This window comes from Cucurbita maxima, unplaced genomic scaffold (assembly GCF_002738345.1).
Source record: "Cucurbita maxima cultivar Rimu unplaced genomic scaffold, Cmax_1.0 Cma_Scf00002, whole genome shotgun sequence".
Classification (NCBI taxonomy): domain Eukaryota; kingdom Viridiplantae; phylum Streptophyta; class Magnoliopsida; order Cucurbitales; family Cucurbitaceae; genus Cucurbita; species Cucurbita maxima.
Window position 1 is genome coordinate 263527 of NW_019272018.1, and position 25748 is coordinate 289274.

A 25748-nucleotide genomic window follows, 5' to 3' on the forward strand; every position below is an offset into this window, starting at 1 on the left:
AAAAAAAAAAAAAAAAAAAAAAAAAACTTAGCAATTATGTAGAAAGTTTGAAATCTAAAACAAGGCCTTCAAGTAGCATATGAGTTATATGAAAGGTATGTAAATGGTTTACAAAATAATGCATGAAAGATCTAAAAAAATATGCACAGACTCCTAGACGCCCCGGGACACTCCTCTGTGGCATTAAGATTCAGCACGCATTCCCGCCTCGAACCATGGCATCACTCACCTTAAAAAAAGAGTAGAAAGGAATGAGTATAAAAATACTCAGTAAGTAGCCTACTTGCAGGCTCTTTTCGCATCCTTATCTTGATAGGTATCCACGGTCTTTCTCGGGTCTCTAAGGAGAGTGATCTAAGCTACAACTCTCTTTTTTTGTATCTTAGGAGGCTTGCCTATCTTATGCAGTGAAATGGTCAGTGCCTTGAGGTGAGGCGCGATCTCATAAGTAAATCTGAGGGGATCGTATGGTTGGATCTGAATACGTGAATCTCTGAACATCATCCGTAGAGGTTAGCTGAAAACCCTCTCACGGGACCATACATCCACTAAATTCAGGGTGCGACCCCCTGTGTGCCGGTCAACTACTAAGTCATCCTACGTGGCTCCACGTCCCCCGCTCAGGGACGGGTTTCTACGGCCCAGGAGTCCTGTTCATAAGACCCCTTAGCTATCACCACTAGGTCTGGGCACTTGTCACACTTCCCTATTCGGATCTGTCAAGCTCAACGATCTTCGTACTGAAGCTCTATCTCGATGGTACGGTATCAGAGTAGAGAGGGAAGTGGAGGTTCTGATGGCACTACCCACACTACTCAACTCTAGAGGGCTACCTTCAGTTACCGTGGTGTTCTACTATCCTTGCTAGGGTGGAACTTGGTGGCTTAAACTTGGATTCATGCATCTCTAGGATTCTCGTGCTTGGTCTCACAAACCTAACGGGTTTGGAATTCTAGGCTCTGGATATGCCAGTAATCATTTTGCGGGTCTATATGCACGATGTTCTAGAGGTCTCCCAATCTAGGATCTCGTCTAGCCTACTTAGTCAGAAGCACCCTAATCTACACTCATAATTCCTTCCTATTCAACAAAAAAGATAACACAAGCAATCATCATGCATAGGAGTTCACACGCAATAGTTCATGCAATATTAACAAACATGCTCAACGGGAATATAACGTCCATCTTCACCCAGAGCGCAGATTTCACAAGTTTCCCAACCTCTTCATGCATACATACATTATCAGAATCTCAATCAAAACAAATTTAATAAAGATTTCATATCTAGCTTTCCTTAATCATTTCATTTTCGTAGTTTCCATACTAATATGATAGGTCCGGCTAGCTAAGTTTATGGGTGGTAGCATGCATGCTTGTTCCTAGCGGTTCCTACAAGTACTGCTAGTGGGAATCCAAATGGCTACTTACTTGGTTGTAGCGTGCCTTCCCGAGTTCGAGTTTTCTTGACGGAAAGGATTCCAAAAATTCTAAAATTTTCTTGACAGATCCTAATTCACATAATAATAGGGTCAGTATCAAAATCGGGACGGAAAACAAGCAAACGGAGACCGAGCAGAAAGAAAAACAGTGACTCACGCACGTCACACGCGCCCTGGAGGGTTTCTACGCACGCGTGCCCAAGTGCGGCTTCTCGAATAGTCGCGGGTCAGAGGCGCTGGGTCAGGCGATTTACAGACAATGTACTCTTTCATGTTTCGATCTATTTTCTTCCGATTTTTATATCGTCCAAGCCGTAATTCGATTCAACAAATTTTCTTCACAAACTTTGTAGATCTCATATTCTACTCCTTTGAAATAATTTTCTTATATTTTTTTGATAATCACAGATCTTAATATTTGAGTTCGAATTCAGAGAAAACACAAGTTCTTACCGAAAGTCACGTTTTCTTGAAACTTCGATTCGAACGCTAGTCTTGGCCGCCTTCACTTCAGATCTTAACCAGATAACGCTGTTGAGGGTAAGAGTCCAAGAATCAACACAAAATGTCGCTAACACACAAAAATCTTGATGACTTCTCGATCTAGACACTCGTGGACTAACCTGAAACTCTTGGACGTTTTAACGAAATAGGAAGGTGCGATTCATGAGAGCACCTTGCCTCGGACTGATGGTGGTTTAGATTGGGGACTCGGATCTCCAGCATTGGTTCTAATCCGATCTCCTCCTCCTACCTCAAAAACCCTAATCTTCTTTCCCTCTTCTTCCTCTTCTTTCTCTTCTTTCTCTTCTTTCTCTTCTTTCTCCTCTTTCTCTCCCTTCTTCTCTCTCTTTTCAGATTATGACCCAATCAAATCAGACCCCTCAAGTAATAATAGGGAAAAAATGACTAGTTTGCCCCTATTGTGACCTTGAATTTTTTTTTTTTAAACTCAGGCGCTGCAAATACAAGAAGGTTGTGATTGTCCTAACAAGAGAGTTATGATAATCAAGAATGGACAAGTTGTCACAAATGGTGAAGAAAGTGACCAAGATGAGCTAGTTGAAGAAGAAGTCTAGGGGAATGAGGAGGAACTAGAAGGATGGGAGTCATTCGACACTTGTTACAAGAAGACTTTTTGAAACTCAAGTTACGGAGAATGAGAATTTGTGTTCCAAGTGATTGATGGATGTTATTATCCCGTTGAGCTTGTATGTTTATTTTGCATGGATTATGCACGATGATTCTAGATAACTATTGTGTGCGCACCTAGTTAATTCTAATGAACCAGTATCATGTTAAGATAGGGATTTGTGGTTAGGTTGACTAGTTACCTAATTTAGACCTAACTGAGTCTAACAGAACACCATGACTTATACAAACTACCTTAAAAGTTGTCCTTAGGCTGCTAGATGTGTGAACAGTGTCAACAGTTTCGTGGGGGAACATGAATTTCTGCTCAAAACTCGACTGAACCTAGCCATTTTCGCATGGGAAATGAGAGACCCACATCGTACAGACCATTAGCTGAATAGGATAAGGGAGGGGTCGTGCTCCCCAATGAGGGTGACTTTATGGACCTAGGAGACATTATCTCACCCCTAAGTAAGACACCATAAAGTTTCATAGAGCCATGCATGAGGTAGCGCCTCGCAGAGGGTTGCCAGTCATTCATAATCGGCATGGAAACTCAGGGTTTAAAATGAAAGGATGGATAACCAGAATAGCCCAAGGGGATAAGACTAGAACCGACGTACTAGAGCTAATGAGAAGTCCGTGAGAATTTGTTAAACCTAGAAAGCGATGAGAGCCTACAAGTAGGTGACTTAATGAGTATGACTTTTTTACTCATCCTTTCTACATGTCCTGGGTCGAGAGAAGGTGTGTTTGAGAGATGTGGATGGTCACAGAGGAAAACATGTCCCGGGGCCTCAGTCTAGTCTTTTAATTTCACAAACTTTCATTGTAAAAACTGATCAACAATTTGATTCATCGTATTGTAATTCTCTTCTTTTAAAATAAATGATTTTTGTATTGATGTATTTTCAAATATTTCTTGCATTCACACTATAAAATAAAATATTGGTCGGAATTGGTTTGAGTTGTTTGTTCATTTATTTAAATTTTTATTTCTAATATAAGTAAAATATTAAAATGTAAAACATTAATTCATTTATTCTCAAATATACCCTATTTCTTTTGAAAAATTATATTCAAAATATTTTAAATTTTATTTTTAAAAGTGGGCGGAACAAATAATTAAAAAACAATTATGAAAATATATATAATTGTTTCCCACCACTCTGAACATCCTTTGCCCGGAGGCCCCGGTTCCCTGAACAGGCCACTTGAATCCATGCCCAACTCATCACCACCGTCTTTCTCTTCAACAACCTCCTCAAATTTGTACCCCAAATGTGGCTCTGCCGGCCAGACCTTATTGCTATTCTCCTCTGCCTCAGATGACTGTGGGAATCTCGTCTCTTGAACTTCTTTTGTTACCCAATTTGTCTGTTCTAAAAGACCCTTTCAGGCTTTGAGTTTCTTTAGCCATATGAGGCGTCTCTGCTGTTTTATTTGCTTGCTGATTCTATGGCTTGTGTTCATGGAGATCAGATGCATTTTCTAATTTGGAAACATGGATTCCATGCTGAAGTTTTTGTTGCCAGTGCATTGGTCGATATGTATGCGAAATGTTGTGATATGTGCACTGCTGAGAAGGTGTTTGAGGAAATGCCTGTGGGAAACCTTGTGTCTTTGAACTCTATGATTGTGGGGTTCTTGCAGAACAAAGTTTATGATCGGGCCATTTTCTCTAACTGTTCTTGATGAGGTAAGCTTTTCCAGTGCTTTAAGGTAAGCTTTTCCAGTGCTTTAGTGCTTATCACCATGTTGGTAACTTGGAGTTTGGGAAACAAGTTCATGGGTTTCTCTGAAGCTTGGTGTCGAGAATTTGGTTCATGTTAATAACTCGCTGTTTGACATGTATGGTAAATGTGGCTTGTTTTATGATGATGTGAAGTTGTTCTCAAATATTGGCGTTTAGAGATGTTGTTGCTAGGAATATAATGATCATGGAATGAGTTTATAGCGACAATTATAAAGGTGCCTACAATAGTTTTTGGATGATGAGGAGGAAAGGTTTAATACCTGATGATGCATCATACTCTTCTGCGCTTCATTCTTAAGAAAATCTTGCCATTATATCAGGGAACGCTTATCCATTATCTGATCATACAATCTGGGTTTTTGAACATGTTGTGTGTTACAAGTTCTTTGGGCACAATGTATGCAAAATGCAGCAGCTTGGCAGATGTTTTTTTTTGGAGATTTGAAGAAACTAAGGACGATAATGTGTTTTGTTGGACAGCCATAATTGCAACTTGTCAACAGCACGGCCATACTAACCAGGTTGTTGAATTGTTGAAAGAAATGTTGAGAGAGGAGATTACACCTGACTACATTACTTTTATTTCTGTTCTCTCTGCTTGTAGCCACACAGGTCGGGTGAAGAAGGATTCTTCTACTTTAATTCAATGGTTGAAGTGCATGGTAGTAACCCTGGATATGAACATTATGCGTGCATAGTTGACTTGCTTGGCCGTGCTGAGCAGATGAATAGAGCTAAGAGGTTTATAGAAGTGATGCCTATCAAACCAGAGGCAGAGTTGCTTGATCTTTATTATGTTGCATATGAGGTTAGCAACTTTAGTTATATCTTTCACATTTCTTAAATCCTGAATTGCACGGTATCTTGCCTTTTTCATGTTGTGCCAAAGGCCATTGCTTTTGTTGTCTGTAAAATGAAGTTCCCTTGTAGTCGTACTAAATTGAGCAGCCTGATGTGGAAATAAGGCAAGAACATTTCTTCCTTTACGGTATATGTTGATGTCGAATGTCAATAGACAGATGCATCCCTTGCTTTCCAGGCAAGTATGCCATTACCCATACGTAAATTTTCACAATATTGACATTGCCTTCGATTTGACAAAACCCTTTAATCATAACTGTAACTCCACGGAAAGACAAATGAAGCCTCCTTACAAAATCCACAAAAATGCTGACAATATACACATCACGGTACAATATTAGAGTTTACATTACAACTATGAAAACTATCCCAAAAAATCCTCACAACCACATCTTCTTATAATTACTATAAAAAAAACACCAACAAATAATAAATACAAAGAAGAACCAATATATTCGTACAGTATCAAGTATAGCATTAAAGGAAACCTTCTTCTATACACACTCTTTTCTGAATAGGAAACAAACCAAGAGAAATCAAATAATACTGACACCGCAACGCTGAATATGCTGCGTGTCCAAACAATAAGGGTAATCGGCATTCATGTGAACTATTCAGTGTTTATTAGTTCCACACCATCACTTAACTTTAACGTCATCCCTTGCTTCAGAGGAAAGGGTTTTTGAGCTGGGTGACTTACCAATGATTGCTTTCTTTGCCTTCACCAGTGACTGTTTTACTTTCGATAAAAGATTGTGTGAATGCTTATGACTATGCTTTGATGGAACTTCTTTCTTGTCATTCACTTTTGCAACTTCTCCTGTTTTCACAGCTTCTTTATCTTTTACTTCCAACTCAGGTTCCTGGGGTTCTTTAGGCGTTTCATTTACATGAGCTATGCCAGTTTCAACCTCTGCTGGTTTCTCATCTTTAATACTCTCCTCTATCTTGGTTTCCGCAATCAGGTCAGCTACCTCACCAGCCTTTTGGTCATCAATTGACTTTTCTACTACCACAGCATCAGTTTCAAAATCTCTTGGAGCCACCTCTTCCCTTGGCAGAGTTAATTTCTGTATTTCCTCTCCCACCTTTTTAACCTCATCGATATTGATCGATTCCTTTTTTTCATCTTTTTTCACATCCTGAGGAGGAAAGTCCCCTGCAGTTATTTCTGCACTAGGTTGAGCCCCTTGGCGAAGTGAATCTTGTCTGTCTCTTTCCCCTGTGCGTTGCTCCTCTTCTTTGTGGATTTGTTCTACTCCCAAAGATGGCTTACTGTCATTCCCAAGAGCTAATAACTTCTCACATTTCTCACTTTCACTCTTCTTAATTGCCTCAGTTTCAACCTCCACATAATCATTCAGAACTTGATTGGTTATTTCAGGTGATTCTTCTTTACCGTCCTTGACTTCTGTAACTTCAAGTTCTCGTTTTTCAACTGCTTCCGAACCTGTCTCTTTTGCTCTCACCTCCTCAGATTCAGTCACAGGAGAACCTTCATCTGGAAGCTTTGTGTTGCTGGGAGGTACGGCCTCACTAATCTTTTTTGCTATAACTTCTGATTCTTTCTCAGGTGGAACTTCATTTGGTTGCTTTTGGTTTTTGGAAGGTTCAATGGATTCACTAGTGTCTTTTTCCGCCACGACTTCTAGTTCTTTCTCGGGTTGAACTTCAATGAGCAACTCACTTTCCTTCGGAAGTTCTACAGATTCACTAATGTTTTCTTCTATGACTTCCATTGATTCTTGCGCTGGCTGTACTTCAGTTGCATGTTCCTTTGTCTTAGGAAGGTTTGTGGGCTCAGTAATCTCTTTTTCCACCACTAGTGGATGAACTCCAATGGGCTGCTCCTTTTCTGTCGGAAGTTCAACTACTTCAGTTATTTCTTTTTCAATCACCTCTACCTGTTCTGCTAAAAGAACTTCAACCGTCTCTTCTTTCTTGGAAGGTTCAGCAGCCAATTCTGGAACACAAGTTGTCTCTGGTTTCTTCCTCAGCTCTTTGTCTATACTGACAAATTCTTTAGCTTGTTGTTCCTTTTCTAAGCCCTTATCAGAATCTTCTATGAGGTTAGATTTAGCCACCTGACTAACTGAAACTTGTTCATCACTTTCCACTGCATATTGCGCCTCTTCTTCTTGGGGTTTTCCTTCCTCAATGGGTGGGTTAATGTCATCTTCAGAAGCCAATGTCTTCTCATCTTTTATATTTTCAACCTCCACGTCAGTTTCTTGAATGGTCAGCTCAGGTAATTCTCTCACATTTTCCTGTACTTTAATTGCTTCGGGTTCTTGTTTCACAACTTCTTCAGAACCTGTGGAATCACTGGTCTCTTTTCCCTTCACTTCTCCAGATTCTGTAACTGGAAAATCTTCCTCTACCTGCTCCTTGTTCTTTAGAGGTTCAAAGGATGCACTAGTCTCTTTTGCTATACCTTCTGATGATTCTTTCTGGGAAAGAACTGGATCTGGCTGCTCCTTGTTGTTGGGAGGTTCAATGGATTCATTAGTGCCTTTTGGTACGACTTCCAAGTCTTTCACTGGATGAACTTCGGTTAACAACTCATTTTCCTTGGAAAGTTCAACAGTTTCACTAATCTTCTCTGCAGTCACTTCCCTCGATTCATGAGCTGGATGAACGAGTTCTGTGGGTTCAGTAATTTCTCTTTCTGTCACTTCTCCTGATTCTTTTTGGCGGTCAACTTCAACGGGCTGCTCCTTTTCTGTTGGAGGTTCAATTGTTTCAATAATTTCTTTTGTGATAATTTCTACTTCTTCTTCTTCTGTAAGAACCTCATTAGTCTCCTCTTCTTTTTTGAGAGGTTCAACGAATAAGTCTGGAACAAGACTTGTCTCTGGTTCCTCCCTTGGTTCATTGTCTACGCTGACACACTCTTTAGCTGGAGGCTCCTCTTTTAGTCTCTTACCAGATTCTGTCATTGGAAAACCTTCATCTGCCTGCTCGTTGTTCTTAGGAGGGTCAAAGGATGCACTAACCTCTGGTGCTATAACTTCTACTAATTCTTTCTGGGAAATAACGTCATCTGATTGCTCCTTATTGTTGAGAGGCTCAATGGATTCACTTGTCTCTTTTGCTATCACTACCGGATGCTCATTTTCTGTTAGAGGTTCAACCGTTTCAGTAACTTGTTCAGCAACCACCTCGCTTATCTCTTTTGCTATCACTACTGGTAGCACCTTTTCTGTTGGAGATTCAACTGTTTCAGTAACTTCTTTTGCGACCACCTCGCCCATCTCTTTTGCTGCCACTACTTGTTGCTCCTTTTCTGTTGGGGGTTGAATCGTTTCAACTGTTTCAGTAACTTGTTCTGCAACCACATCATTTATCTCTTTTCCTACCACTACTGATAGCTCCTTTTCTGTTGGAGATTCAACCGTTTCAGTAACTTCTTTTGCGACCACCTTGCCCATCTCTTTTGCTGCCACTACTTGTTGCTCCTTTTCTGTTGGTGGTTCAATCGTTTCAACTGTTTCAGTAACTTGTTCTGCAACCACATCATTTACCTCTTTTGCTACCACTACTGATAGCTCCTTTTCTGTTGGAGGTTCAACCATTTCAGTAACTTCTTTTGCGACCACCTCACTTATCTCTTTTGTTATGACCATGGGTTGCTCCGTTTCTGTTGAAGGTTCAACTGTTTCACTAACTTTTTCTGCAACAACCTCAATCATCTCTTTTGCTATCACCACGGGTTGGTCCTTCTCTATTGGAGGTTCAACCGTTTCATCTGTCTCAGTAACTTTTTCTGCAACCACCTCGCTCATCTCTTTTGCTATCACTACTGGTTGCTCATTTTCTGTTGAAGGTTCAATTGTTTCAATAACTTCTTCTGCAACTACCTCACTTATCTCTTTTGCTGCCACTACTGGTAGCACCTTCCCTGTTGTAACTGTTTCAGTAACTTGCTTTGGGATCACCTCACTTATCTCTTTTGCTATCACTACTGGTTGCTCCTTTTCTGTTGGAGGTTCAATTGTTTCAGTAACTTCTTCTGCTACCAGATCAATTCTCTCATTTGCTATCACTGCTGGCTGCTCCTTTCCGATCAGAGGTTCAATGATTTCAATAACTTCTTTTGCAACCACCTCTTCTGGTTTTGTCACTGAAACATCCTCAATTGGCTGCGCTTCTTTCTTTGGAGGTTCAATTGTTTCAGTAACTTCTTTTGCTACTGCATCAATTCCCTCTTTTGCTATCACTGCTGGCTGCTCCTTTTGCATTGGAGGTTCAAGGGTTTCAATAACTTCTTTTGCAACCACCTCTTCTGGTTTTTTCACTGAAACAGCCTCAATTGGCTGCGCTTCTTTCTTTGGTGGTTCTACAGATTTTTCTGGAAGACTAGTTGTCTCTGGTTCCTCCTTTGACTCTTTCTCCACGCTTTCAAACTCTGTAGCTGGTTGCTCTTTTTCTGGGCCCTTAACAGAGTCTTCGATAGGACTAGATTCAGCCACCTGACCTACTGAATCTTGTTTATCACTTCCCTCTTCCTGGATTTTCCCTTCAATTGATGGGCCATGGTCATCTCCAGATGCTAACGGCTTCTCATCTTTCACGGTTTCAGCCTCGGCACGAGTGTCAAGAACTTGTTTGGTTATTTCAGATAACTCTCCTGTACCATCCTTCACTTCAATGATCTCCTTTTCTTGTTTCTCAGCTTCTTCAGAACCCAATGTGGAATCATTGGCTTCTTTTTTGTTCTCTTCTCCAGATTCTGTCACTGGAAAGCTTTCATCTGCCTGCTCCTTGTTCTTGTGAGGTTCAAATAATACGCTAACCTCTTTTACCATAACTTCAACTGATTCTTTCTGGGAAATAACTTCAACCGGCTGCTCCCCATTCTTGAGAGGTTCGATGGATTCATTTGTCTCTTTTTCTTTCGCTACTAGTTCTTTTGCTTGATGAACTTCAACTAGCAATTCACTTTCCTGGGGAACTTCTACAGATTCACTAATCTTTGTTTCAATCACCTCTCTTGATTCTTGCACTGGTTCAACTTCAGATGCCTGCTCCTTTTCCTTGTGAACTTCTTTTGCTTTCACTTCTTCCAATCCTTTGATTGGATGAACTTCGGCTGGCTGCTTCTCTTCTGCTGGAGGTTCAACTGTTTCAACAATTTCTTTTGCAACCACCTCTATTGATTCTTCCGCTGGAACAACCTCTATCGGCTGAGCTTCTTTCTTTGCTGGTTCAACGGATTCTTCTGGAATACCAGCTTCTGGTTCATTGTCTGGTTCTTTCTCTACACTGACGCATTCTGTCGCCAGTTCCTCATTTGCCTCTGCTGGGCCCTTACCTGAGTCTACAACAACTGATAATTCTGGATTATCAATAATCTGTGGCTTCTTCTCTTCTACTTCAACAGGCGCAGTTAAAGTTTTAACTTTTTCTGCGGCTTCTGTTGCAGACTGTACAGCGGCACCTGGTTTCTCTTTTCCTTGACTGTCAACCGTATCGTTTGATGATTCATCCTCTAACTTTGGAAGGCCCACAGCCTCTAATGGTTGCTCTTCTACTTTTTGTGCAGTTGACTGCTCTTCTGATGGGCTCTTAAGATTGTCAGCTGCATCAAACTCCTTTATACTCCTCTCCAAGAAAGCAATTACTGGCAGCTCTGTTGCTTCTCCTCCAACCGGTTCAGATGATGGGCTCTCCTCAGCAACAGAGGTCACTACCTCTGCTACAAAAGGTGATTCTTTTTCCACCTTCACAGTGTCTTGAATTGATAGACCAGCAACAGGATCTTCATCTCTTTTTTTCACCTCAATAACAGGAGGCTCAACCTGAATATCCACTTTTTTTTCTTCTGTTGTGGACAAAGTACTATCTGGAATATGTACGTTGTCAGCTTTGCCTTTCTCTTTGTCGTCTTCTACAGTTTCTTGTGGTGAAGAGACATTTATCTGTTCCATTTGTACTGTTTCACTACTTAACTTCACCATTTTCTACGGTACAAGAAAAATTAACTAGAAATTTAAAAAACACAGAAAATATTACTGAAAGGCAAGGAATTGACGGATTCAATCTACCCTGTGACAGAATAACATGCTCTTACAACTCAGCTCTAATCTATCAAGGTGTGAATAAAGATCCCATCCATAAATTAGATGAAAATTAGGGAATTCAGTGAAGGACTCAAAATAACTAATAAACTAAACTATAGATAAGATAACCTGGTAGCAGAACAATTGGTTCTTGATTAACAAATACATGTGTGGGTTCTACATGTAATATTCAGTTTTAGGGAATATATATACTGCATGCAGTCAATATTACATGCAGATTAACAAAACATCAAACGGAGGGGTGTTTAAAGATTAAACTGAAAAAAAAACAAGTGGGTGTTGATCAAAAATCCTAAAAAACAAGAGAACAAACAACGATCTCCACAAAAGGGAGTAGTAAGAAAAGATGCAGCAAAATAAGAGGAAAAACTCACCTCATCGGATGTAGAAGTTTGATGGGAATCAAGAGTTTGGGTGGCCATAATGATTGTGAATTGAGGACCAAAGTGGCAGTTCCCAGTAGTTAAGAAATTGAAATGAAAAAAAAGATGAAGAAATTAAGGAAAGGAATGGTGCAGTTGGCAACAACGCAGAAAACCTTAATTAATCCACTAGAAAACTTCTTGAAAGAACCACCCCACTTGAGGAAAAAAAAGTTCAGAAAAGGAAAAGGGAAAAGAAAAAAAAAAAAAAAAAACACAGTCTGTCAGTGACAGACTTTTCTCACATGATCCAGGATGGAATGATTGATGAGGATGAGGAGTATGATGATGATGATGATTCCTTTTAGTTTTTGATCTAAATGAAAAAGGAGATCAAAGAGGGTGGAGAGATAAAAAGCTATGATAATTAGAGCATTGGCTAAGTGACAAACAGCAAAAGCAACTGGGTCCCATGCCTTGTGTATTGTTTTGGTCTTCTATGTCATATTCACAAGTGCATGTTACGTCTGGGATGCCATTCAATAAGATCAGGTTGGAGCCATTCGGCATTTGATATTTTTTCCTCTTAAATATTGCATTTAACATCATATGAGACTTGGACATTGGTCATTAAGGTATTCATAGCACACTTTTTTTTTTTTGTACTTTCCATTTGCTGCTGTATGCTTGTCTCTGATTCTTAGCAGGAAAAAGGGAAATGATAAATCTTTTTTGTATGATTTAAGAAACTTGATCTGTTTTAAGGAACTTTCAAACTCAATTATCATCTTCTCCAGCAGATCATAGCTTTATGGAGGTGCAGAAAGATAAAAGCAGTGCAGGACCCTCAGCCATGACCTGCAAGCTTTGAAGCCCACTCCCACCAGGTACATATTGTCTAGTTTTGTTGGGCCTGGCCTGTTTTTCAATCAACAAAAAGGCCTTTGCCCCTCTCTCTCTCTCTCTCTCTTATAATTTATTCCAACTAAAAAACTTAAAATGAGCAGAGCACATGAGATTAGATGAGATCAGAGTTGTTTATGTTGTTTTGGGCATGATAGCTTAGCTGGTTAGCTGGTTTGGAAGACCCAAATGTAGAGGAGATTAAGTGATAACCAACTGCTTGGTTGGAAATTACCCATCATCGAAATATGTCGAAACTTATATTATAACTGAAGCCAAAGAACAACTTGTGGGGAGAGAGTTTTTGAATAGAAGAACCTTAAGCATTTATGCTTTATTAATTGAGTTTTTGAATAGAGGAACTTTAAGCACTTATGCTTTATTAATTGTTTTTTTTTCTTTTGGTTAAATAACATAGATCTCATGAGTATTTATATGGGAGATTGTATAATCAATCTCCTAAACTTTCAAATCAATAACTACTAAATATTCCGATTTCTTAAACTTTAACTACTAAATGTCTTGCTTTCAAATTAATAACTACTCAATTTTCTTATTTGATCTTGGGATAAAAAAATAAGCTTCTATGATAATAAAGTTAAAGGGTGAAGTGATGGGGGGTGAGACATGTAATTGGGCCATTCCATTGGTAAATACAAGTGTGTGTGTGTGTGTGTTCTTTGTGTTGTGAATATGATTAGACAAGCTTAATCAATATCCATCTGTTGTAAGACACAAAGTTAGTGAAGACTTGGATTTTGTTGTGAATAGAATCTCTCACGTAGTGGCTTTGGAGCATAAACTCTGAACCAAAAAAGAAAAAGAAAGTGTTGATTGGAAATCAAAAGCAGCAGAAATTATGTAATTATTCAAAGATGGGCATAAAAGGAAGCTAATTCAACCATCTTCCTTTTTCATTATTGATTGCTTTTAATGCCTTTTTTTAGGACTTCTTATTATGTTTGCCTTCTTATTAAAGTCACTCTTCTTTCCACAACACTTGTTTTTTCAGGTTTTTGTAGATTCTGGAAGAGTAGCAAAAGCTCACACGAAACTACTCGGTTTGTTTATCCTTTAAATCACATATTCTCATTGCCTATTAAGCTTCAATAATTCATGCAAATTTCATTTCCATTTTCGGTGTTCAGCTTTTTCATCACTATTGCCTCCTTATTCTTTCGATAAATCTTAAATTTGAAGCTTTGAAGCTTTGTTTGATCGTAAATATTAATGTTTATTGTGAATTAACGAAAAGCGCAAGGAAAATCCACGTGGCATAGGAGTTGGACAAATACATAAAAGGTCATTTCAAAGGGCAAGGATTGTGGATCCTTTGAGATTGAGCTGTCTGGGCAAAGCAATGTGAAGTGTTTCCCACAACAATTTCTTCCTACTCCTCCCATACTAAACAAACTTCTCCATGCAACCAATCTCTTTCCACAAATTTGACGATGCTACTAATGAATCTAAATGTTTATATGTGATTTTGAAAAGTATACCGGTTGTGTAAAATCAAGTGAGAAGAGAACGGAACGGAACGATGTGCACATAGATTATTTTGTTTGTTTAATTTTTTATAAGCTCATATCGATGAAAAAAGAAATATGAAATGAAACTCAAATTTGTGTTCAAATATATGCATTATCTGTCAATCTCAATGAAAGCAACGATCCAAGCAACGAGCCAAGAGATGTCGTTTTAAAATCATTTCAATGGTAGTGAGTTTGACATATTATACAACAATCTATATCATGTTTTCTGCTTTACTTTTTTTTCCTTGCAAATATTAATTAATGCTAACTACAAAGAAAAAAATGGTTTGTCTTTAGATTTATTCGCCGTCTTCATTATCATTTTCTCTCTATAAATAAATAAATATAAATATATAATTTTGATTTCCATGCTGTTTTTTTATCTTCCTTAAAATATTTATCTCTTATCTCTAACTATTATTATCAAATATATATAGTTTATAATTAAAGTTACTAATAAATTACCAAAAAAAAAACATTCAAAATAAAATTAAAAAAAATATGAAACATAGGTATTGAACAGTCATCCAAAATGGCTCACCAACTCATATCAAAATATCCAAACTCAATAAAAACTAATATTCAAAACAACTACAAAAATATTCCAATTAAAAATTTAAAAAAAAAAAAAAACTTGAATATAAAATTAATACTTTTATCATTTATTGAAATAATTCATAAATTTTTCAGTTATTATTTATGGTTAATATATTCAACATATTATATATATATATATATATATATATATTAAGAAAATAAATAAAAATTAAAAAAAAATGCTATTGGTTTCTGTTGTTAATTAGTTGTCTGTATGAGAATTAGGTTAGGAAAAGATTGGTTAGGAGGATAATGCAAAGAGATGTCTCACAAATTTTCAAGGGATTTGGATTATCTCTCTCTCTCCTCCTTTTTCTCTCTCTAAATTTCAAATTCCTCTCTTAGTCTTGCTTTTCCTTGTCTCCTCCTTTGTTCGTGCTCACTCTCACTTGATCGGGAGCTCTCTCAAGTCCTATTCTAAGAATATAGATATTACTCACCTTTTCGACTCTTCAGGCATGTAGGAACTCTCTCGAGTCCTATTCTAAGAACACAGGTATTACTCACCTTTTCGACTCTTCAAGCGCTCAGGAGTTCTCTCGAATTCTATTCAAAGAACACAGCCATTACTCGAGATCAAGGTCAATCAAAGCATAGTTTAATTGGTTAATGCATGATTCGAATCTCCCGAGAAAGCTATTAAAAAAAGGGTTAGGAATAGCATCAAACAAAAAGCGATTCTAAATTGGAAATCACTAAAATTAATTACTCACATCTTGATAATAAAAATAAAGGGTTTATGATGATTGAAATAGAAAATATGTATATAAGGAATCATCCACAGCTCAGCATAGTTTGTGTATTACCTAAACCCTATACTCAATTCATTCTTTTATTGCCCAATTCACTCCCAAACCCTTGTCTGCCTATTAATATCAAACCCCCTCACCTTTTCACCTAATCGAGACCCGTTCGAGCTTCGAAATTAATACTCGAGCCAACACGTGCAAGAATGAGACCAAGAAAAGGAATCAACTTTCTCGAGATATTTTCATGTAAACGAACGATACTTTTTTTAAAAAACTTTTCTCTTATACATTCAACGTGTTCTAATCGTCTACATTATTCCAACGCTTCAAATAATTCTAACCCGACATTTATATAAATATATACATTGGAGATTGAAGGATATGGAGTGAACATGGAGGGGAAAGAAATGGGTTGACTTGGGAAAGAGAACAGCTCATTTATTTTTGGCTGTTCTAAAAGGAAGACATTGAAAGCATCTTTTGCTCCATTCTTATTTGAAACTTAATTATCCAATTCTTTTTGTATTCTATAATATAAATATCAGACATCCCATTCCCCATATTTCTTTATTTTTCTTCCAATCATTGACTAAACCCGGTCGTTAAAGATGTATTTTAACAGTTACGAGAGGGAGAGCTGATTCACGGTCGATTTAGTTGATGTAATTGTAATAAATGAACAAAGCATGGAAACGGGTATCGACAATAACCGAGGGAAAGTTTGTGATGTTATGACAATCGAGAAATGGAATAAGGAGGAAAAAGTGTGTTAATATATTATGTTGGATGATGAGGAAAGTGGGGTTACTTGTTTTGCTATATTGGTTGATTAGGGTTCTTGTGATTGAAAAAACATTTAGGAAGTTTAGTGAAGAATTGGAAATGAGCAAATGAGTTTAGAACACCAAATGGATAAAGTAAGACCAAAATAAGAACTAATATGAGTTTTGAGTGCTATATTTACTAACCCTACACATTGCCTTTCATGTTTGTAAGAGTTTTCTTTGATTTGGGGTTTGGGAAGAAGAATCTAGGTAGCCTTCTTCATTTGGGTTTTCATATCTCTTCTCATTTCAATACTCACCTACCTTCGTTTTCTTCCCTTGCTTTCTTAACAATCCAATCCAAATCTACTTCACGCCTTCCATCTTACGAAACGAGAAAATCTGGTTGCAAATATCTCGATAATCTGTACTTTGTTTTGAGTGATGTCGTTTTAGTTTCTGTACTTTCAAGTGTTCTAATAAATCCTTCTATTCGGTTTTTGTTGTTAATTCCATAAATTTAATCTTTACACTTCTTAAGAGTATTCATATGATCCGATAATCCGACCAATTTAGACTACTACCTAACCTATACTTTAAAAGTTGAGTTGAATTGGGTTGGATCAGACTTTGTTCTATTTGGGTTGGGTTGAATTCTTGGAAAATCGAAAAATTCAGTTCGGTTTACGAGCTGACATTTTGAGTCAACTCAACCAATCTAGGGTTACAACCCTACCCTGTTCTATTTGAATTCTTTTTAAATAGTTAAAAAAAAAACAACCCTATCCAACACAAAAACAGAAGGTTTAGTTGAGATAGGGTGTGAACTCTATTCCTATTGTTTCAGTCACCAGTCCAATCAACCCGAAATTTCAAGAGATTTTTCAACTTAACCCAACTCGTTTACACCTCTAACACTTTCCATTGTATCCTACGTGATCAATAACGAGAGGTTTGAAAAGTTGAGTGAAATTATTAAGTTAGAATTAATTAATTAAAAAGATTTATTATTAAGAAGAGAGTGAAAGAGAGGGCGTCGGTGCATGGAAAATAATATAGAGAGGAAGAGGAATGTAAATAGCGATGAGACATATACACAACTCAATTTGTTTAATGCTCATGAAAGCAACTCTCCTATCAATCCTGACCGTCCATTCTAGGTCCCTCCCTGCTGACGTGGAAGCTCCTCCGGCGGCTCAATCTTAAAACCAGGCCCTCCCTCCCTCCCATTGAAGGTGACCTCTGTCCTTCTCCTCTTCAATTCAGACTCCCCACCACTCCCCTTTCTTAACCCTCCCCTTCTTCTCCCTTCCTTATCATCTCTCTGTTTCCTCCTCTGCTTTCCTCTGCTTTCCTCTGTTTCTGTTGCTGACAGTTCTTCCTTTTCTTCTCATGGGAAGGCACTCTTGCTGCTATAAACAGAAGCTGAGGAAAGGGCTTTGGTCTCCTGATGAAGATGAAAAGCTTCTTAATTACATAACCAACCATGGCCATGGCTGCTGGAGCTCTGTTCCTAAGCTTGCTGGTATGTGCTCTGTTTCTACTATTACTACTACTGCACCGCCCGCACAATGTGCCCTTTTGTTCATCTTTCTTGTTTCTTCTAGGCCTACAACGCTGTGGGAAGAGCTGCCGGCTTCGATGGATTAACTATCTCAGGCCTGATTTAAAAAGGGGTCCTTTCTCCCAGCACGAAGAGGATTTGATCATTGAGCTTCACGCAGTCCTTGGAAACAGGTGCTTTCTTGTTCTTCGATTCATTTCCCCTTTTTGGATTTGGATTCGAAATGGGTTTTTGTTTTTGGATCAGATGGTCGCAGATTGCTGCTCAGCTACCCGGAAGAACAGATAACGAAATCAAGAACTTGTGGAATTCGTGCATTAAGAAGAAATTGAGACAGAAAGGGATTGACCCCAACACGCATAAGCCTGTCTCTGTGTCAGGTGATGCTGACAATGACAGTGAGAAGCAGCTCCCCCCGACATCCACTTCTCATAGAAGCAACGACAACAGCTCCGATGAAGCCATTGAAACGCCGCTGCCGATTGTCACTTCATCCAATTCCAGTTCTCAAATCTACTCCCCAACTCAAGAGTTTTTCCGATTCCAAACCACCACCGCCGGCAGCCACAGAGCTTCTGAATTGGTCGAGTTTCTGTCTTTTCACAATCTCAATTACGTCTCTGAAATCCCAAACCCAAATCCCAATTCTCTCTGTTTCAATCAAACTTCCCACTTACTCCCTCCGCCGCCAATTCCATTAAAACCCACCTGGGAAGGAACCGATTTCGCCGCCGCCGCCGCCGCCACTGCAAGTGGCGGAAACAGCTTCTTTGACGGAGGGAACTTCCCATGGGGACTGCCGGAGTGCGAAAAAACAGAAAAACTGCATCCGACAGCAATAAGAGAAGACAAGAAATGGTCAGAGATTATGGAGAATCCATTCATGATGGGGAACACAACTGGAGAGCAAAATCAAGAATCTCAATCTCAAAATGAATCAATGTATGTAGAGAATTTAAGTACGGCGGCGGAAACAGAGTTCATAACAGAGAGCGGGTGGCAGAGTCAGACACAGAGGCAACAAGCTTCCTCGGATGCTGTATATAACAAACACCTCCATACTCTTACTGTTTCTTTCGGACATACCCTTTAATTCAATCCAATTATTTTCCAAACCAACATACAAGTAAATCAGTTTTTCCTTGTTTTTTTCTTAGCCGATGCTCTGTTTTCATAGCTATTACTAGATTGTGTGCAGTGGTTGTAGTGAAAGACAGGATTTTTCATAAAGAAGAATGAAAAGGAAGGTGAATAAAGATGAGGAAAAGGATATGATGAAATAAATGTGAGAGATTTGTAGTGGGTTTTTCGAGATTGTTAATGTTTTGGTCGCTGTCTTGTCTTTCAGTTTGTTGTGTAAAATTACAGGACAGCCAAAATTGTGTGTTTGAGTATGAACTTGCAGGTATAATATACACAATACAACAAATGTCAGAAAGAGAAGACAAGGGAATTTGAATGAAAGAGTTGCCACTTTTTTCTTTGATTGCTACGTACAATCTACTCTTTATTCATAAAAGCAACGTCTCTAACTTATTTATACATTCTTTTTGTTTTTGTTTGTTCCTTCCGAATCATCATTCCATGTGTTTGCCATTTGGAAGGGAATGGGAAGATGATGACTCCACATCACTCCGTCTCCAACTCTACGGTGCCAATACGTATGTAGTAACGATAATATCGTTCTTGAGTTTGACTCGACGGCTCTTCTATCTCCACAAAAGACCATGCAAGTTTCTCCGCTGGATCTTATTCTGGGGTACCCTAAAAAAAGGAACTTTTTCTCGGATTATGATCCTTTACTCTGAAACAATCGAGGGCACGGATTAATGAATCAAAGTAAGCTTCCATCGTTATAAACTGAAACAGAAGTAAAAACTTCAGTAACGAACAGACGATAGTAAAAAGTCATGACAAATCCCGTAGCTCTGAGACGATAAAAGATGCTGACGTTGCTTTGAGATAAAATATAGATAAAGGGATTGAAGAAGAGAAGGAGAGGAGGCATGTGAAGGCACAATTAAGAGAGATAAAAAAAAAAGAAGAAGAAAAGGATAGAGGAAGAACAAAAAAGAAGAGGGTCTTGGAATATATATAATGGGGAAGTGAATTTTATATTGGATGCATGTGCACTACATTATTGGTAGTAGGAAGCCAAGGTCGGCGTTGCTTTTGCATTTGCCTTTGTCAATATTACAAGCCCACACACACACACCTCTCCATCTCTTCTTCTTTGCTTCTCCCTTTCTTTAATTCGATGAATTAGAAGATCGCATAGCCATGTTCGGCATGTTGATGACATGATTTTTACTATCATAAGGAGAGGGAATTTTGAGGAAGCAATGTTCTAGGGTTAAGGTGCCCGAGAAGGCTAAAAAGATGGAGAACAAGAGTTGTCACAATAGGAAAGAGAAATGACTAAAAGAAACCAGCCGTTCTCTATTCTTAAACAACATATATCCTCTACTCACGATGCCCTTCTTTAATTAATAGGAATTTTTACCTGAACTAGTATAGTTCTTATTAGATCTGTTGCATATGACCCACGATTAAAATAAACCGATAGATTAAGCAGAAAAAACAACTTGAGGGAAGAGATCTTTTGCATAAAAAAAAAAACCCTTTAAGCAGTTATGCTTTTCAATTCTGTTTGTTGTTGTGAATAAAACCTGAGTATTTATAGTGGAGAAATAACTCACTCACAAATTTCAAACTTTGTGCACGAGTTAGCAACTACTAACAATTCTTCTAAACAAAAACTAGCAATTTTCCTAATCTTATTCAAGTTAATAATTACTGATCGTTATTCTAAAATTCATTCTCAAGTTAATAACTTCTGCTAAGTCAAGTTTATTAGCTCACAAGATCTTCATTTCTAGCCTTCTCAATTGTATGAATAGAGGCATGCACCCTTTTTACATTCATTCTTTTACGTTGTTTAGAAGATCTCCAACACTTGTTTACATCACAAAACATTTAAAAGAATGGAAGTTCAATCTATTATACTGATTCAAAACCAGAGAATTCCTCGTAGACACGATGATAATATTAGGTTTCACCTTGAAGATCATTCCAACAAAAACTCACATAATCTAAGTTATAAAGTAGTAGGATCTAGGGTTTAAGGTTTAGAGAACGGAAAAAGATCTAAAAATGACGTGGGTTTGCAATGTATGTCAAGCTCATCATGTTTGTAGTGCTAGAAAAGTAGCTTGTGTACGCCAAAATTCACTTAGTCTACTTAAAAAAGCCATTTGATGGTCTTGAACTCTACTAGCCAAAGGACAAGGTCCGCCACGTCTCATTCTTTATCTAATTTCCCACAAACTCTAAATTCGAAAACCTAAACCCTAAATTTTAAATTCTCGTAATAGAGGTTTATTAATTAATAATTATATTATTTACAATACCATATTATCAATTTATATGAACCATCCAAAATTATTAGTGTAATTAATCTTGAATAGTATGGAGTGTTTGCATAAAAATTATGTATTAAAATAATTTAAAGTTTATAGCATATGGATAAGGTTTGGTGTCTTGTGTTTGTGACCGTTGATATTACTCACTCATTTTGTGATAAGTTAAAATTATTTGTTCTAAGTTCATGTGAAGGTATGTTAGAGACAGTATCATGTATGAAGAATTTGTATTGGAGTAATCTAAAATTGAGATGGTGGTATCCTTCTCCTTTTCTAAGTATTTTAGAATTTTGTCCATATCTATTTCAATTAAAATAAATAAAATGAGTTTGTTTGTTTGTTTTTTAAATATTCATTTAATGTCTATCTCGGGATTCAGTTGGGTTGAGAATTTTTTTTAGATCAACACAAAAATTCGGATTGGTTGGATTGGTAACTAAACCCAACCCAACCTAACTCTTTATTTTTGAGTTGGGTTCAGGTTGTTCCAAACTGAGAAGAGACAAGAAGTCGAGTAGAGAAACAACGTAGTGCCAAGCAGAGAAGTCCAATAAAAAACACAAAGCAGAGAAGTCCAACGATAAACACATAGCAAAGAAGTTTGATGGAAGTGGAACGGAAGGCCGAGCGGAGAGATAGTCGACGACGACATCCGATGAGAAACACAAAGATGAGGTCGAGCAGAAAAATGGGAACTAAGAAGAGGGTCTGACAAAGAAATAAAGAGGTGACTAGCGAGCAAAGTCGACGTCTGCTATGAGATGAGAACGACGTCAACGAAGAAATAAAGAGACGAATGTTGTGAAATGAGAACGAAGAAGACGAAGAGTAGAGAGACAATGAGAAAGATGGAAAAAACTACTTCATCATTATAATTATTAATCCAGTCTCGTGTGTCGAAGGAAAGAGAGAGAGGCAAATTAATTCAATCTCGTGGTTCGAAGAGCAGAGAGAGAAAGTCTACACTATGCCGAGTGCATTATGTGCCACGTGGCTAGAGTAGACAACATGACTCATGGGCAGGCTGAGTGGACTTGGGCTTTTTTTTTTCAAGGTTTTCGGGTTGGGTCAGGTTGTCTCAATAATTTGAGTTTTGAACCCAAACTGGATCGGATTCCGAAAAATGAACCCAACCCAAACCTGAAGTCCTTTTAAACCCAACTCAATCAACACCCCTACGATAGGATATATATGTGTGTGTGTGTGTGCGGGGCGGTAATCTAACCTTGTGCAAGTAACTATGATATGGTAGCCCTAGCCAATTTGATCGAAAAAACCTTATAAATACTCGAGATGTGCAAATCCCTAGATCACAAATGTTGGAACTCTCAAATCAAGTTGATTTCATTCCAAATGATTGCAACTCTTGAGAATTTGGTCTAACAACCTTATTGAAGAATAAAACCTTTCACGTCAAACTTCAATGAGGCATTTTAAGAGTTGTAATTTTCATATTTTATGAGCATAAATGAAACTTGATTTTTCTGTAATAAGACGAATTATAATTTGAGTTTATTGTGTAGTAATTTGAACAACAATCTTTTCACATCTTCCTTGAAGTTTAAATTGCATAATTTAGATTTCTTCGTTCATATCATGTTGGGACATGCACTTTAATCTCATGGAGTTCGCTTATAACAATACTTATCAAACAATGATTGAAATGGTACCTGATAAGGCAACCATACGCAGCCCAACAATCCAAACTTTTGTTGAAGCAAGAACTCTGAATCAAAGTAATTAACACCTCTATATACAAAATTTGGATATCCAAGAGATAAGGCTAAAATTAGATGATCTGTGTCAAGCAAGATTTGGAAACCTTATTCTAATATCAAGGCTTGATTTTGGAAACCTTCTTTTAAATTGAGTCAATGCATCGAATTTAATCAATGTTCTAAGATCAAGGCTTGATTTTGGAAACCTTCTTTTAAATTGAGTCACTTCATCGAACTTAATCATTGAATGGCTCGGATCAATTCTTAAATATGATGCTCGAATTTCTAAGGAAAACGTCTTTATGGCCGAGATTTAATCTCGATCTCCTTTAATCTCCACAAAAGATGACAAAAAACATTTGTGACCGGGATTTAATCCCGATCCCTTTATTCTTCACAAAAGACGAAGTTAAATTGACCATTTGACCCATGCATAATTTATGAAATTAAAAATAACACTTTCTAACAAATGTTATGTGTTTGAGTGGCTAAGTAGACGAGATTGAAATCAATTGAGCATTGCCTACATAGGTTTGAACCGTGTTTGTTGACATTTTTTAATCTTCTTGTCAATAGGTCTATTTGGAACACCGTGATTCTTATCCGTACCTTTTGAGGCCCTATACAAAAAAAGATGTTAATTCATTATGTGCTAGACTGAGGTTGGAGAATGCAAATTGTTAATTCCTAATCTAGTCCCGACTAAAAATGAGGTCAGTTAAAAGATCAACGTAAGGATGCATGGGGGTTTTCGAAGGTGTTTTTGAAAATGGCACATATGGGGGGCATTACGAGGTTTGGACGCAAAAAGAAGTTGACTTCACACTTCACTGGTTCATTTGAGATATTGGAGCGAGTTGGACTGGGTAGCTTACCATTTGCATTACTCAATACTTGTATCATTATAGTGGATCTGTCTCGTGTGATAGACTACGAACCCTTGCAGTTAAACGAGAGTTTAAGCTATGAAGACAAACTTGTACAAATTATTGCTAGGGGAGGTGAAAACATTGCTAGTTGGGAGATATTGCACTTATTAAAGGATGAGATAATGGTCAAGCATCTCGAGCTCTTCCTAAGGACTAAGCTAAGAATTCAGAATGTCGATAAGTGGAACTTTGAATGACGAAATTTCTTTAAAAGGGCTACACTTTAACATCCAAGAAATTAAAACTCTAGCCATCAACCTACTCGACAACAAAAGTCAAGTGAGGTTATCTCTCTTTATAAATGCAAGTATCCCAAAACCTAAAGTCTTCATCAAGCCGTCATTCCTTTTCACCTCGACGTCAATAAATTTCTGAAATTTCTTTCTTCAAGAATCATTTCAAATCTATGTTGATTTTCGCTAGTAGAACATTCAATTTCAAATCATGAGATGTCAGTGTTGACATCCTGTGGTGCCAAATTTTGAATATCGCTAGAAGAGGTTGTGCACGTGAATAAAGGGATAAAGGGACGATGCTTTATGTTAAAATTTTAGTAAAATCTAGTTTTGCTTTGTTTTACGAGATATCGTTTCAATTTGTTTTTAAATTGATTTTTACGCGCTATAAGACAACTTTTCTTTTTTCAAACTATCGAACTATTATCTTTAAATAATTATTATTATTGAGAATGATTACGGACATTTTAATTGATTTTGTCGGCCGAAAATAAAAATCGTCAAATCTTTAATATATTAATGAATAATTATAATTATTTATAATAAAATAAAAAGAGATTTAATATAAATAATATAGTGAATTTAAAAGCCCATATGGTATGGTCATACCTTTGTCTTGTTGTTAGATATTAATTGTATCATTATATTTTAATATGATTTTCGTTAATATAATTGAGTTGTCTAATAATGATTTTTATTATTTTTGTGATGAAGGTCATTTATGTCATTTCACACCCAATCATTGGGCAGGTAGGACCCACTTCCCCCTCGTTTCCTATTACTTTCTTCTTCTTTGGTATCATTATTATTTATTGGAATCTTCCTCTTTCCATGAAACTCATCAAATTATCATTATGCTTTGACAAAAATGTCCCTTCTAAATCAAATATTATTATATATTGATAAAATGGATTCAAGTTTGGTCGGATAATCATTTCAATTGTCGGTTCAATATCGACTTCGATTAATCAAAAGTTTAATTGAACAAATTCATTTTTCATTCTTCGTGATATTTTATACTACATATTTATTTGATATGAGATATTTTAAGATGATCGGGACTTGTGTGACAAAAATCATTGAAGCAAGCAAATGTGTCTAGGCTCTCCTTGAACACGTCGAGGCATGTGACAACCAGGAGCTAGCTCACTTACACAATAATTATGTGTGAGATCCCACATTAGTTTGAGAGGCGACCGAAAATATTTCTTATAAGAGTGTGGAAACATCTTCTTAGTAGACACGTTTTTTAAATTGTGAGGCTAACGACGATATGTAACGGGCTAAAGTGAACAATATCTACTAGTAGTGAGCTTGGGCTGTTACACGATACCTAATCTATTTCCCACTAGGTTCAAATTTTTAGAGCTCGAACAATATTTACTAACGGTGAACTTAGGCTCAAGAGCCTAACCGCTACTCTTTTATAAAAGGCAATGATCATTCCTTCAAAAAAATATGTAATACTGCACTAGCTTGTCTTTACACCAACTTAGATTTAGTACTAAATTAAGTTTCGAAATGTACACATACGAATATCAAGAGTACGAGATACCATTTGTAGTTGTAACGCTCCAAATTTTCTTACTCTAATAAGTGATGTCACCATATTGATGCTTTTATTCACATGTGCGGAAATTTATAATAAATATTCTTAAAATAAAGTCATGGACTTACCGGTTCAATTCAACATAAATAA

At 37.4% G+C, this 25748-nt stretch overlaps 2 protein-coding genes and 2 long non-coding RNA genes across 6 annotated transcripts; 2 read left to right on the forward strand and 2 right to left on the reverse strand.

Annotated features, from left to right (window-relative positions):
- Positions 1-141: 141 nt before the first annotated feature.
- LOC111469261 lies at positions 142-1903 on the reverse strand. The gene is made up of 3 exons (XR_002714842.1): positions 1893-1903; positions 1429-1508; positions 142-229 (listed from the first exon to the last, which is right to left on the reverse strand). It is a non-coding gene; the product is annotated as an uncharacterized LOC111469261 (long non-coding RNA).
- A 3584-nt stretch (positions 1904-5487) lies between these two features.
- On the reverse strand, positions 5488-12017 carry LOC111468270 (titin-like). 2 transcript variants are annotated; one of them, XM_023113447.1, is made up of 2 exons: positions 11648-12017; positions 5488-11111 (listed from the first exon to the last, which is right to left on the reverse strand). In XM_023113447.1, exons 1-2 carry the CDS (start codon positions 11693-11695, stop codon positions 5829-5831), a joined length of 5331 nt encoding a protein of 1776 aa, XP_022969215.1. In that variant the 5' UTR covers positions 11696-12017; the 3' UTR covers positions 5488-5828. The 2 variants fall into 2 exon arrangements, with proteins under 2 accessions (XP_022969215.1, XP_022969207.1); XM_023113439.1 differs by having other exon boundaries at positions 5488-11153.
- Positions 12018-12197: 180 nt separating this feature from the next.
- Positions 12198-14148, forward strand: LOC111469250. 2 transcript variants are annotated; one of them, XR_002714840.1, is made up of 3 exons: positions 12198-12270; positions 12436-12522; positions 13551-14148. It is a non-coding gene; the product is annotated as an uncharacterized LOC111469250 (long non-coding RNA). The 2 variants fall into 2 exon arrangements; XR_002714839.1 differs by lacking the exon at positions 12198-12270 and having other exon boundaries at positions 12278-12522.
- Positions 14149-17398: 3250 nt separating this feature from the next.
- On the forward strand, positions 17399-19236 carry LOC111468841 (transcription factor MYB61-like). Its single transcript, XM_023113966.1, has 3 exons — positions 17399-17705; positions 17788-17917; positions 17991-19236. Exons 1-3 carry the CDS (start codon positions 17573-17575, stop codon positions 18835-18837), a joined length of 1110 nt encoding a protein of 369 aa, XP_022969734.1. The 5' UTR covers positions 17399-17572; the 3' UTR covers positions 18838-19236.
- Positions 19237-25748: the final 6512 nt, after the last annotated feature.

Excerpts from the sequence above, each read along its gene's own strand:
- LOC111468270 (XM_023113439.1), bottom strand. The coding sequence starts at position 11,695 with ATGGCCACCCAAACTCTTGATTCCCATCAAACTTCTACATCCGATGAG. Across the intron at positions 11,154-11,647 it reads AAACTTCTACATCCGATGAG|AAAATGGTGAAGTTAAGTAG; the intron begins GTGAGTTTTTCC and ends CTTGTACCGTAG.
- LOC111468841 (XM_023113966.1), top strand. The coding sequence starts at position 17,573 with ATGGGAAGGCACTCTTGCTGCTATAAACAGAAGCTGAGGAAAGGGCTT. Across the intron at positions 17,706-17,787 it reads CTCTGTTCCTAAGCTTGCTG|GCCTACAACGCTGTGGGAAG; the intron begins GTATGTGCTCTG and ends TGTTTCTTCTAG. Across the intron at positions 17,918-17,990 it reads CACGCAGTCCTTGGAAACAG|ATGGTCGCAGATTGCTGCTC; the intron begins GTGCTTTCTTGT and ends TTTTTGGATCAG.